Below are 13,923 nucleotides of genomic sequence, written 5' to 3'. Positions count from 1 at the left end.
CAGGTCTCACAGCCAATAAGTGGCAGAACCAGGACTTGAACTCAGGATTGTTGGATCCCAAAGCTCACAATCTAGACCTGTGCTGTCCAGTGCAGTGACCACTGGTCACACGTGGCTCTCTCATTATTAAAGTTTTTATACTGATTACATGTTGAAATGGTTATATCTGTATATACTGAGCTAAATAAAATATACTATTACATTAATTTCATCTGTTTCTTTTTATTTTTTTTAATGTGGTTACTAGAAAATTTTATATTATATATGTGGCTTTCATTGTATTTCTATTGGACAGCGCTGTTTTAGAGCATTTTTCAAAGTCAAACCCAGATCTAGCTTGTGGCAATAACCCCCTGCTTCTTTCCTGGAGAGACTCTTAGACATCAGCCCAGAAGGGGAAACTGAGGCACACAGAATAACTTGTCTAGGTCACCAAGGCACACAGAGGCAGAGCTGGGACCAGAACCTGGGAACCCTGAACTCCAGTCCAGAACCCATCCTCTCTTCACTTCAATGGCCTCCCTGTTGTCCGAGGGAAACTTATATATTATGTTTTAGAGCAGGAAATGATAGGAATGGGTCTAACTCCATTAACTATTTTCCTAATAGCATGAGGTCCAGAGAGGTCAAATCACTCGTCCAAGGTCAGAGAGCGACAGGGCTTCCTCAGCATCTATCTTCAATGCTGTAGCCCTCTGCCCTTTTTTATTAATGACATCATATATTATATTAATACCATTATTTAATAATATTAATAATAAAGTACATGTTACAGATAAATAATACTCACATTTATAAATTTTAATTATAAACATCATAATGATGGGTGCTTATCATGTATCAGGTATGGGGCCAAGCACTTTTGCAGGTTATTTCATATTTTTCATAATAACCTTATGAGCAGGATACTAGTCTCACTCCCACTGACAAAGATTACAAGGCTCAAAGAGGCACTGGGGCTGCTACGGTCACACAGCCAGCAAGTAGTGCAGTTGGGCCCTGAACCCAGCAGTCTGGCTACACTCTCCTGCCTCCCTGGCTCCCTGCCCAGGTTGGGGAATGGTGCCCCATCCCAGGATCCTGACCCTGGAGGGACTGTGAAGGGTGATCTGGTTCACTTCTCTCTCTCAGTCCCTAATCCCTCCACAAAGGTGGCCTTGCCCACCTTCCAGGAGATTCTGTCATCTCCTTCAGTCCCCTCTAGAGGGAAAAGCTGCTGGGACCAGGGGGAGCGCTAGTTGTTTCTGGTAAGGTGGAATCTGAGAGTGTTTTGGGATGGCTCAATGCCTGAGCCTCTGTCCTTAGAGCTTCCAAACTGTAGATCAAGTATAAATATGAGGCTAATAGTCATTTATACCACAGTAAAAATTAGTCTTTTTCTTCAATTCCTGACTCCCAAATCTATAGCAGGTCCTCCCTGGTAATTTTTTCTGAAAACATCCTATTGTTCACCTTTCCTAGCGCTCACTGAAGGTTGTAATGATACATTAATATAAGTACTCATTTAATAGTGACCTTCCCTGCTAGTCTGTAAGAGATGCTAAGGGCAAGGACTTTGTCTTGTTCTCTTTGGTGCTCGGTACAGAGTTGGTGCTCAATAAACATTTACTAAATGAAGTAATGTATTCTTCTACAATTGTAACTCTTTGAGAGTGGTTTCTTTTGGGAGTGGAATTCTCTCTGCTCATTCAAAGCCCAGCTCAAAGGCCACCTCTCTATAAAGTTTTCCCTAGGTAGAATTCCCTTTTCCCTCAGCCCCTTATTCATTCCTGTTTTACCATTTATTAGGTTGTTGCAAAATTATCTGGTTTGTGATTTTAAGCTCCCTAGGGCAGGGATGATAGCTTTGAACCCCTGTATCTCCTGACCCTAGCTCACTGTGCATACATGGCAAATATCTGTTGAATGAATACATTGAATAATAATGGAGGGCTCAGTTCCTGTGGGAAACAAGAGGGGAGAGAATGTCCCCTGGGAGAGAAGGAGGGCGTGAGGCTTTAAGGACCTATGTCATTTGCTGTTTGGCAGGCTCTGGGTCTGAGCAAGATTAATAAGCAATATTTTACAAAGTATGTATGCTTGAAATGTTTCATTTGATCCTCAATTCAGCATTGCGGGGTTAAGTATTAGGTTCCTTATCTGTAAAACAGGGATGAGACTCAGAAAGGTACAGTGATTTGCCCAATAACACACAGCCAAGGTAGGACTTGAACTCAGGTCTGTGTGATGCCCACGCCTGGGCTGTGGAGAGAGATTTCAGGCATTCCACCCTTACAGGCTCCTCCTTCCTCTTCTCTCTTGGTGATCAAGAGACTCTCCTCTCTGGCACCACAGAGGCACCAGAGACATTCCTTGCTCAGGGGGCTTGGTGGGGCGTGCCTCAGAGATGGTCCTTGAAATCCCATCAACCCTTCTCTGCAGGGCTCTCAGGAAGCCCTTCTGTGGTCTCCCTGGGAACTGCTGGACCCAGTCAGTGCCCTCAGCCAGCCCTGGGACTAAATTCCCGGGCGGCCCAGCCCACGGCAGGTCAGCTGCTCCTAAGACTAGGGACTGGTGAGTGGGAGGAGGCGCCATAGAAATAGGAATCACCCATTCCCTGAGGTGGATGGTGCCCGAGGGGCCGCCACAGGGGTTTCCTTTGGCCTTAGGAGTGGGAGAGGCCAAGAGCCCCAAATCGGGGCTCTGACACAAGGTTCAGTGGGTAGTTTGGGTTCCTCAGGCCTGTGCCCCAAACACCATTCCCTGTCCCTTCATAGACGCGGAGCAAGCTGGGTGAAGTCATAATAAAGACAGTGACAATAATAATGTCAACACCTACCACATACTGTGTGCCAGGTATTTTATGTAAATACGTTAGCCCATCAAATCCTCAGGACAACTATATGAAGTAGATCCCATTATGGTTCCCATTTTATAGGTTAGAAGACTGACGCTCAGGGAGGTGAAGTCCCTTGCCCAGGCCTCACAGCTGGAAATGGTTGAGCTGGGATTTACCAATAGATCCAGGTCTGCCTATGTTATAAAGCTAAACACCTAGCAATATGGTCCTCCTATCTCCCAGAGGCCATGCTGCGCTCCCTCCAGGCCCCGGGACAGGGAAGGGGGTCCGGCTGAGACCCCTGCCCACCCTCCCACTCAGTATCCCTACCTGTAGTTGTGGAACCAGTTGATGACGGTGTTGGTCTTGAGGTTGAGCTGGAAGGAGAGGAGCTCGATGGTCTGCTGCGAGGGGTAAGGCTCCATCTGGTAGGCCTTTCTCAGTGCCTCCTTCTCCTCAGGGGCCAGCACTACTCGGGGCTTCTTGATTTGCAGGAGGCTCAGGTCCTGGGGCTGCAGGCAGGGGCTGGGGCACTCGGAGCGGGTGGCTGGAGACTCACTGTCTGAGCCGGTGCTGATGAGGCCGTACCTGCGCTTCAGGTAGGCTGGGGCGGGCGGGCGGGTTGGGGAGGGAGGGGGGGAGGGCTGAGAGCGGCCGACCAGAGGCCCATTGCTACCCGAGCTGAACCAAGCATCAGCCAGCGGTCCTCAAAGCCCTCCATGCCCCAAACGTAGGGACCCCCGCCCAGTCTCAGCCTTTTCTCCTTTCTTACTCTCCTTTCACTTCCTCCTAGCGAGACGCTCGCCTACTCACACCTGGTCATTAGCACTCTAATTGTTAACATATGTAGAGGGTTCGCCTCACAGACAGGAAGTGCTTGAAAAATGGTGCTCTGCAGCATTCTCTTGATTGTCAGAAGTGTCCCTGAATTTCACTACTTTTGTTGGGGGCAGGGGCAGGACATTAATTTTAAACGAACATAGTCATTGCATGATGCATATCAGCCTCAAATTGTCAAGATGTAGGGGAAAAAAGGCACACCTCAGAATGGAGGAAGTAAGGCATTAGGGTCTCATTTAATCCTCACAGCAATGCCCTGAGGTAGATGCTGTGACTCTTACTTTCAGATGAAGTAGAATGAGGCACAGAGAAGGGAAGTAACTTGCCCAAGGTCACACAGCCAGGAAGTGGCAGGACAAGTTCTCAACTGTACAGCTGTCTGATGCCAACAGCCGGACTTGGCCCTGCCCCATGTGCCGCTTACAGCTTGGCTTGACCCTGGGCCCTCATCATGAACTGCCTTGGTGCCCTGGATGATGGCTTTCCAACTCCTTGTATCTTATCTCCCAACTGGACCCTGAGCTTTTTAAGATCCAGGAATCCCTTATTCACAGCATGAGACTGGGAGGGCACAAAACAGGTGCTCAATGCCAGCTCATTTTTTCAGGGATATAAAATAATATTAGACCATGTAAGAATCTGCAATTTCTTGTCCACTTCCACAAGGGAGGATTCTTGTTTGCTGGGTCAATTCTGTGCTTCGTTGTGTAGAAGCTGGGTAATGGGCAAAGGAGGTAATACAATAGGGAGGTGATGCAGAGGATGGAGGGATCAGAGAGAAAGGGGGTTTTGCGGAATATACAAAAGATTTTGGAGTAGCTGTCGGTGTGGGGAAGGATGCTGAGAGAGATGGGGTATTGGAATTTTCAGGGGAAAAGTAGTAAATGTTTTAATGGCTTGCAGTTATATTCTGTGGAATTGCTATTTCTTGTAGCCCCACACCACAGTGAGAATGGACTCACTGGGACCCTGAGTTTATCTGGGTTAGAACGAGATATGGTTCCAACGGGAAAACTTGAGGCCAGACGCAGAGTACCCAGTGCTTACCTTTTTTCTCCAGCTTCTTCATGTCCCTCAGCTTCTCTACATTGTGGGGGTCATTGAGCCACAGCTGCATGCGCACAAAGGGCTCCCGCCCCTTCAGGCTCAGCTTGTGCCAGGGTTTCGGTCGGGACAGCAGGTCAGACACGGAGCCCTGTGTCAGCCCCAGGATGCTCTCCCCAAATAGCCGCTGCCCTGGAGACAGGGGAGGAGGGCAACCTGTAACCCCCAGGCTGGGCAGAGGTGCTCCCAGGAGAGACAAGAAATAGGCCAGAGACATGGGAGAACCCAGGGACTGTCTCCACTAACTCAGAAGGGAGGACTAGACACATGGGGGAACCCACACCCAGTGTGTATCTGGAAGAGACCTTTCTGCAAAATATGAGATGGCGGCGGGCAGACAGCTACCAAACGAAAATGCTTTCATAATTTAGATGTTCTTCACTCCTAGGGGATCCCTGAGATTGTCTGCAAACTTCATGTGTACAAATTAGTATCACCTTGTCAGAGAGTAATTTGACAGGTTTTATGAAAATGTCAATGTGCACATCCTCTGACCCAGCAATTCCACTGCCTGGGATTTACCCTCCAGTTGTATTTGCCCAAGGGCACAAAGACACATACGGACACAGTTTCAGAGGCAGCAGGAAACTGGGAACAAGCAAAATGCTCATCAGTTGGGTAAAAAATGTGGGGCATCCATGGCCTGAAAAATTTTGCAACAGTGACAAAGAATGCAGGTGGTCTATTCATTCTAAACTGGAAGGGTGTCCACAAACAGTGTTAATTTTTAGAAAGCAAGTATAAGGACAGCCTGTGTATAATTTCGTCTATCTAGAAAAAAGAAAAGAAGAAACTAGGTGAACATATATTCTTGTATGTGTTCAGAAAGTGTCAAAGAAGGGGGAGGCAGGGGAGATTTTACTTTTTTATTTAAATTTTAATTCTTTTTTTTCTGTACTATTTGGTATTTTTAAATAAAGATGCCTTATTTTTATTATAGAAATTGTAGTGAAAAGTTGGGGCTTGTGTGTATCCCTCTGGGATGGGGGCTTGACTCCCACTTGAGACTTGGAGGAGTTTGTGATTCAAAAAATTCAAGAATCCAGATTTCTCCTCTGTGCCCCCAGCACTGGATCAGGATTGTGTTAGAGTCTCACTGTTACTGGGATTCTCTAAGTCCTCCTGGAAGGAAGTTTTGAAAGCTGTGGGCTCAGGATTTTAGGTCCTTTTCAGACGCGTATTGACCTCCCTTGTGTCCCACTCCAGAGACCCAGGTCAGAGTCAGATGCCTCCCAGAGGGTCCTGGATGCCCCAGGGCTGACTGGCACCTGCAGGCAGGACCCCAGTGCCTGGGATCTCACTGCCGGCACTTTCCTTAAGGCAAGTAGGAGCCAAGCGGGGCAGGAGGCAGCATCCCTGATTCCCGCCACCCTGTACCTAGGTTGTTGTCTGTGAGGACCTCTTTGACCCTCTTGGTGATGGAGTACGTGTCCAGCTCGGGGGACATGGCCACAATCTCCTGGATGCCCCCTGTGGTCTGGCTGCCTGAGTACATCTTTCCACCCAGCGAGGAGCTGGAGCGTCCCTCCGGCTGCTGGTTCTCCTTGCTGCTCTCCAGTGTCAGACTCAGGGGCTCCTGGGATGTCTTCTCCGGCGGCTCCGTGGGACTAGGGGGTGGGGATGGCGAGGACCTTGGTTCAGTGGGACTGGCTGTGGGCCACAGAGAGACAGAGAAGGCGGTTACTGCAATCTGGCATTGACATACATGGTTTGGGCAGGCTTGTTTGCTAGAGCCAAGAGTTGGCAACACCCCTTTTGCAACCACCATAGTAATATCTCAGGCAAGGACCATCCTGGATGTGAAAACTAGCAGATGAAAGTTAGATGAGGAATAGGATATCCACATAGTCCCAAAGTATCTCCCCACAAGATACTTATTAATTACAAAGGGAAAAATAGTAACTTTACGGTACAGCTACCTGCCAGACACCACCTTAACCAAATGATCAAAGTTAGCATCACCAATCATAGGACAAATAAACAACTGGTGCCTCCTGATACGATGTACTGAGAAGGACACAGCATCACTTCTGTGATATTCCTGCCCAAAGTGCACAGTCTGAATGTAACCACGAGGAAGCATCAGACAAAGCTGAACTGAGCCAGTCTACAACATGACTGGCTTCTAGTCTTGAAAAATGTCAAAACTGAAAAACAAAGAGAGGCAGAAGAATGGTCCAAACTGAAGGAGACTGAAGAGACATGATGACTAACTACAAGTTATCCTGAATCTGATCCTGGACAGGGAAAAATAAAATTATATAAAGGTGATTACTGGGACAACTGAGGAAAGTTGAATATAGATGGTGGGTTACGTAACAGTATTGTTATTATTGTAAAATTTCTCATGCTTGGGAAATACTTGTTGGAAACATTTAGGGGTAAAGGGACATGATGTCTTCAATTAATTTCTCAAATGGTCGAGAGAGAAAGAGCACAAATATGGCAAAATTAGCAACTGGTGAATCTGTGTGTAGGGTCTAGGAAGTTGGTTGTTCTATTGCTTCAACTCTTTGGTAAATTAGAAATTACATCAAAATTGAAAGTTAAGGAAAAAAAGGAGTTGGTAATGACCTACAAGTCCAACTACTGGGCATCAGCTAAATAAAATACAGTGAGTCCCTGCAGCAATTAATGTAATGAAAAGATGTCCACATAAGATGAGTAAGTTCTGGGATCTGATACACAGCATGGTGGCTGTAGTTAACAATTCTGTACTATATGACAGTTGCTGTGACAGTACAGCTTTAATGTTCTCACTATAACAACAAAATGGTAATTATGTGAGGGGAAGGATGTGTTAACTAACCTTACCATGGTAAACATTTTGCAATATATACATCTATCAAATTGTTACATTGTCTACCTTGAACTTACACAGTGTTCTATGTCAAATATATCTCAATAAAGCTGAAAAAAGAACAAGAAGAGATGTCCACAGTACCTTGGCATGTTAAAAAAAAGTGAGTTTTAAAACCACATTTTTCATTTGTCAAAAGACATTTTGTGTGAACGTATATTTAAAAACCACTTAGAAGTTATCTTGGGTGGGATGACTTTGTCAAACCTCAGTTCCTGAATCTGTTAAATGGGGCTGTAAAGCAAATAGCGCTACACTTGCAACTATCCTACTCAGGGCCTGGAGAGGACTCGAGATAATGCGGATCACCTCTTGAGGAATCAGTCACTCACTGGACTTTCCAGCGTGAGCTGAGCCTCTGGACAATCCAGGGAGGGCAGGGGACTTGCCTAGGGAGGTGCCCCTAATAGGGAGGGGCGTGTAGTACAGGGTGTCTAGGAATCCCTGTGCCGGTCCACAAGGTGCCTTCCAGCGAAGTAGAAAAAGGTACCTCTTCCTCAAAGTATTTAACTGGTGCCTGATGGAAATTTGTTAAGATAAACATAAAAATGTATGATAAGTAGGAAGTAAAGGGAGCCCCATAACCATCCTGCAGTGGCTTTGATTCTAGAAAGGATATCCTGAGCCTCTCTCTGCTCTAGATGGGTTCTTCCTTCCCTGTGGGCAACAAGTAGATCACTCTGATCAGACCACTCTCATGCTTCAGAACCTTCAATGGCTCCCCACTGCCCCTTGCACAAGAAACGTGTACCTCCTTGTCCTGGTGTTTAAGGCTCTGGACTCTCTTGTCCCTGCCCACCTCACAGACCTGGAGCAATTCACAGTCCCCTCAGTTACCCCTCTCCCCACAAACCTCCTAGGCTCTTCTAAACCCCTGTGCCTTTGTTTAGGCTGGTCTTCCCACTCTGAAAGCCTTCCCCCTAACCTTGAACTCCTATGTATCCTTGAAGACCCAGTCCCAAATGCCCCTTCGCTGAGGTGTACACCTTTGGGGTCTAAGAGCACCTTGACTACACATTGTCACACTTCACTATAATTTCTTGCTTGTGCCAGATCTCTTCCTTACTAGATACAACAACAGTGATGATGACGACAGTAATTCATGAAGCTTCCTTTTACTGAGCACTTAATGCCTAGCATAGTGCTATGTGTTTTACACCCATGATGTCAAATCACATTCATAACACCCCTAGGAGGTAGGAATGATGGTATCCCCTTTTACAGATGAGGCAACTAAGGCCCAGAGAGGTCAGGCAATATGTCTAAGGTCACAGAGTGGCTACTGGCAAAACCAGGACTTGAGCTCAGGTATGCTTATGCCCGACATGGTCTTCTCATCCACTAAATACCAGCCCCTGGAAGGCAGAGAACATACGTTAGTCTTAGAGCCTGGGGAGGCAGGAGGTGCTTTTGAGTGAATACATTTCAGTCAGGACCACTCAAATCTCTGTTTCCACAAACCTGGGGTCCTGGTGTCCTGATCTGTGGGTAAGCAGGGGACAAGATGTCCACCCTCATCTGCACTTACCTCCCTTCCCAAACCGTGTATGATTCTGCCTCCCAGCCTTTGCTTTTGCTGTTTCTTATGCCAAGAACACTATTCTTGATTGTTTTTGCCTAACTCTATCCCTACCTCAAATCCTTCCATTACAAAGAAAAAAAACAAAACAAGACAATTAGACATTGGGGAAATACCAATAAAAATTATGAGATACCACTTCATACTCACTAGGATGGCTACAGTAAAAAATGGAAAAATAGCAAGTGTTGGCTTGCTGCTGGAATGTAAAATGCTGCAATTGCTAGGGAAAACAGTTTGGAAATTCCTCAATAAGTTAAACATAGAATTACCATGTGACCCAGCAATTCCATTCCTAGATATATAGCCAAAGGAATTGAAAACGGGTGATCAAAGACATGTTCATGAATGTTCATAGCAACATTATTCACAGTAGCCAAAAAGTGGCTTACCCCTCCAATGGGATATTATTTAGCCATAAAGGGGAATGAAATTCTGACGCAAGCTATAGCATAGAAGAATCTTCAAAACATCATGCCAAGCAAAAGAAGCCAGACACAAAAGATCAGATATTATCTTGATTCCATTGATATGAAATGCCCAGAACAGGTAAATCCATAGAGTCAGAATGCAGGCTTGGTGGTTGCCAGGGGCTGTGGGGGAGGAGGAAGTGGAAGTGACTGCTAATGGGTATGGGATTTCCTTCTGGGGTGATAAAAATGTCCTAGAATTGTACAGAGGTGATGGTTGCACAACACTGTGAATGTACTAAATGCCACTGAATCGTACACTTAAAAAAATGGCTAAAATGGTAAAAAAAAAAAAAAAAAAAGGATTTGGGACCTTTCACCAGTGTGGGCTCTGAGGTGGAAACCCTGGGAGGCAGGGGAGTCTAACAGCTTCCAGTCTTGCCTTCTAATCCTGGCTCTGCCACTAACTGGCCAGTGACCTTGGGCAAGTCACTGTGCTATTCAGACCCTCGATTTCTTCTTTTGTAAAACTGAAGGACAAATAGTCCCTCTGGTCAAGATTAACACAAGTATTAAAGAAGAAAATACTGTAAGTGGTTAGCACTGTGTGTGACAAATGACCACCGTCATTATAACAGTTGTATTAGTCCTCAATTATAAAATATTATAAAATATTTCAAAGCTATAGAAATGTACAGAAAAGTCCTCCCTCCCTTCCCTGGGCCTATCACCTTAATAGATGTTAACACTGCCATATTTGCTTCAAATTTCCCTGTTTGTTTTAAAGAAAAAAAGGAACAGAGACAGCCAGAGCCCTCCGGTTCCCTCCCCGTCTCTTCCTGGCCCCTCCCTGCCCAGAGCAGCCCCTCCTCACAGGCAGGTGGGTGGTGGCACCTTTTTTCATTTCTTGTCTGTGGGCATTAACTTCTAAAACAAACACCATCACTGGGAGGTAAGATTTTGTTCCCTGACATTATGTTTCAGGTACTATTCCTGTTGATACCCATTGATCTGGTTCATTTCTGTGAACCTGAGATATGGTTTTTGTCCTATTGACCAATCCCCACTTTAGAGATGGACAAACTGACTGAGCTGAGGTCCTTGGACTTGGAGTCTGGCCTCTCTTTGTCTCTGCCTTTCTCTGGTCTCAGCAGGCAGGTCAGATGTCCTGTCCTGGCAGCCATCCCCCTCATGGCCTGGGTAGGCATCTCACCAGGGCCTTGATGGATCTGCCCACTGATTGTCACTGGGGAGGGAGCCTGAGCTCCTTGGAGTCCCCACCTCAGGGCCCCAATCCCTCTACTCTCAGGTTCTGTAACTTTGGGCAATTCTCTGAGCCTCAGTTTCCTCACCCAGGAAAAGTTCAGACTCCACCCTGCCTGTGCATCATTAATGGATGGATAACAGCTGCCCAAGGCCCTGTGCTAAGAATGATTCTGAGGCTGCATGCTGGATTGCTGGGAGAAAGAGATCAATCAGCAGACTCCTGACAGGATGGGAAGGAAGGTGGGGCTCCCCGTGCAAAGTATTTTTTCCACTTGCTCCACGCACCCGGGCGCCACCTAGAGGTTTAAAACCAGTGCCTGTCTGGCTGAAGGAAGGATGAAAGGGGAGCAGGGACACCAACTAGGAGCAACCTGCACTCTTTCAGGGCAGCAGCAGTGGCGCCGGGGCTGTGGGGACACGGAGGGGGGCAGACCCGGGCAGTGAAGCCACTGCACAGACTGGAAGAGTGAGGGCTCTTGGCACTTCTGGGCCCCTGTCTACACTCACCCTGGGAGGCGCTGGGCTGCTGGCTGACGGCCTGGCCGAGCTGGTCCGAGAGCCACAGCTGCATGCGGATGAAGGGCTCCCGCCCCTTCTGCGTCAGCTTGCTCCACGGCTTCGGCCGGGACAGCATGTCACTCACACTGCCCTGTGACAGACCCAGCACCTGGGGATGGGCAGGGCAGGAAGGGTAGGTCAGCAGGTCCCTGGCCATCCCCTCCACCACTCTCCCCAAGAACCCTAAGGCCCACTGTTCACTCCTGTTCTGAGAGGCCAGGGCTGCCTTCATGTGTTCTTCACTCCCCAGGTGCCTGCTGTGTGCCTGTGCTGTACCCCCCACCTGCAGTGCCCTTCCTGATTTCCCTCCATCTAAAAATCCTGCCTCAGGACTTCCCTGGCAGTCCAGTGGTTAAGGCTTCGCCTCCCAATGCAGATCCCTGGTTGGAGAACTAAGATCCCACGTGCCGCGCGGCCAAAAAACCAAAACATAAAACAGAAGCAATATTGTAACAAATTCAATAAAGACTTTAAAAATGGTCCGCATCAAAAAAATCCTGCTTGGACTCTAAGACCCCTTAAGTGCCCCCTCCTCCAGGAAGCCTTCCTGTGTCTCCCATTCAGGTCATTTCTCCTTCCTCTGAGCTTATGACCCTTTGCCTGCTCTTCTGCTATGGCCGGAGGTGGTGTTTAAAACTACTTAACACGGACTTCCCTGGCGGCACAGTGGTTAAGACTCCATGCTCCCAATGCAGGGTGCCTGGGTTCGATCCCTGGTCAGGGAACTAGATCCCACATGCATGCCGCAACTAAGAGTTTGCATGCTGCAACTAAGGAGCCGGTGAGCCGCAACTAAGGAGCCCATGAGCCGCAACTAAGGAGCACGCCTGCTGCAACTAAGACCCGGCACAACCAAATTAATTAATTAATTAATTAAAAAATAAATCTACATTTTAAAAAGAAATAAAACTACTTAACAACTGGTACCAACCAATCAGGAGACCACCCCCCCCCACCCCGCAAGCTAGGCTGAGCCTTAACCCTTTACTGGATGGACCATGGGAGGGATGGAGGGTACCCGAGCAGGGTGGGGTAGGTGGCTATTTCCTAACCAGATGGACGGATTTCACAGCTTTAACAACCGCCTTGCCCTTGGCTCCCCTTCCTCCAGTGCCCAGGGACAGCTGGAAACAGGACAAAGGGCTTTTGGGTTCACACAGACTTGGGTCCAAATCCTGCTTCTGCCCAGTTCTTGCCCACGTGCACGCACACACTCACACACGCATTCTTTCCAGACCGTGGACATGGGATGGGGGTCCTCCCTCCCCAGGTCCCGCGCTCCAGGCCCTGGAGCCTCTGAGGGTGGGCCCCGTCATCTTCACCTTCTCCCCGAAGATCCTCTGGCAGATTCCATTCTTGGCCAGCTTCTCCTTGACCTGGCGCGTGAGCTCCAGGGTGTCCACCTCACGGTACATGTAGAGCTCGTATTGCTCGGGGGTCAGGGGCGGCACGGTGGGCTTCAGCGTGCGGGGCACGTAGGCCGGGTAGTAGGCCAGTCGCCCGCCGCTGCCCCCCTCGGGGCCGCCCCCCTCGACCTTGAGCTCACCCACCCTGGGGGGCTCGTCCTCGCTCCCGGCCGCTTCTTCCTCGGGGGCCGTGGGGGCCTCGTCCCCACGGGGCCAGGCCCGCCCGTTGGGCTGGCCGGAGTAGCTGGAGGAGGAGGAGGAGAGTGAAGGCGAGACGGAGGCGTAGGGGCGGCTGAGGAGGCCGCGGTCCGAGGCCCAGTGGTGGTCGAAGTAGCCGGCATCGCCGATCTCTGACTTGACCTTCCGGATGATGCTCTGCACAAAGGCGGCCGGGGACAGGACCGTGAGGGATGTCTGTGTGGCACTGCTGCTGGTCCCCCCACTGCTGACACCACCGCCACCGACACCACTCTCCTCCTGCTTGACGTGGGTCGGGGCCCCGTTCTGGCTCACGGCGGCCAGCGAGGGCCGCTCTGGGGGCGAGGAAGGCACCGAGCGGCCGCGGGGGCCTGCCTCCATCTCCAGCAGGGCCTGCTGCTGCGCTTGCATCTCGCGGCGCGCTTGTTCCAGAATGTTCTTGATGGCATCTTCTGAGGCGCTGGCGGGGGCTGTGCCATTGGTGATGCTCAGTGGGGCTGTCGAGTTCTTGGGCTCACCTGTGAGAAAGATGACAGGGTGGCTGGAGGCCCATGGGCAGGGCATGGATTGAAGGGCAAAGATGTTCACAGCACAGTATTTATACCAGCAAAATGTTGGAGGCAACCTCTTTGTCCAACAGCTGGGGATTGGTTAAGTAAATTAGGGTCCATCCCTATGACAATATTAGGCAGCCATTAAAAATCAGGTGGACAAATTATACTCCAATAAAGATGTTAAAAAAAAGAAAAAAGAAAAAAACTTACAGAAAAAAAAAATCAGGTGGACAATGAGATTTTAGCACATGTGGAGAAAGTGCTCATGGGGATAATATAACATTAAAGAAAGACTTGTGTTTTGCATATGCTGTGATCCATCTATGCAGA

General features: G+C 48.6%; 1 protein-coding gene across 5 annotated transcripts in view; it reads right to left on the bottom strand.

The window, feature by feature from the left end:
- CUX2 (cut like homeobox 2) overlaps positions 1-13,923 on the bottom strand; it is a 265,277-nt gene that overhangs the window by 3,253 nt on the left and 248,101 nt on the right. For all 5 annotated transcript variants that reach the window (XM_059894660.1, XM_059894661.1, XM_059894662.1 and 2 more), the window contains 5 exons: positions 12,758-13,557; positions 11,385-11,544; positions 6,140-6,412; positions 4,706-4,894; positions 3,149-3,422 (listed from right to left, as the gene is read on the bottom strand). In XM_059894660.1, the coding sequence (XP_059750643.1) occupies positions 3,149-3,422; positions 4,706-4,894; positions 6,140-6,412; positions 11,385-11,544; positions 12,758-13,557 (1,696 nt within the window). The remainder of the gene's footprint in view (positions 1-3,148; positions 3,423-4,705; positions 4,895-6,139; positions 6,413-11,384; positions 11,545-12,757; positions 13,558-13,923) is intronic.

Source organism: Balaenoptera ricei, chromosome 14 (assembly GCF_028023285.1).
Source record: "Balaenoptera ricei isolate mBalRic1 chromosome 14, mBalRic1.hap2, whole genome shotgun sequence".
Lineage (NCBI taxonomy): Eukaryota > Metazoa > Chordata > Mammalia > Artiodactyla > Balaenopteridae > Balaenoptera > Balaenoptera ricei.
The sequence above is the reverse complement of the archived record's forward strand: the minus strand, read 5'-3'. Positions and strand labels throughout refer to the sequence as shown.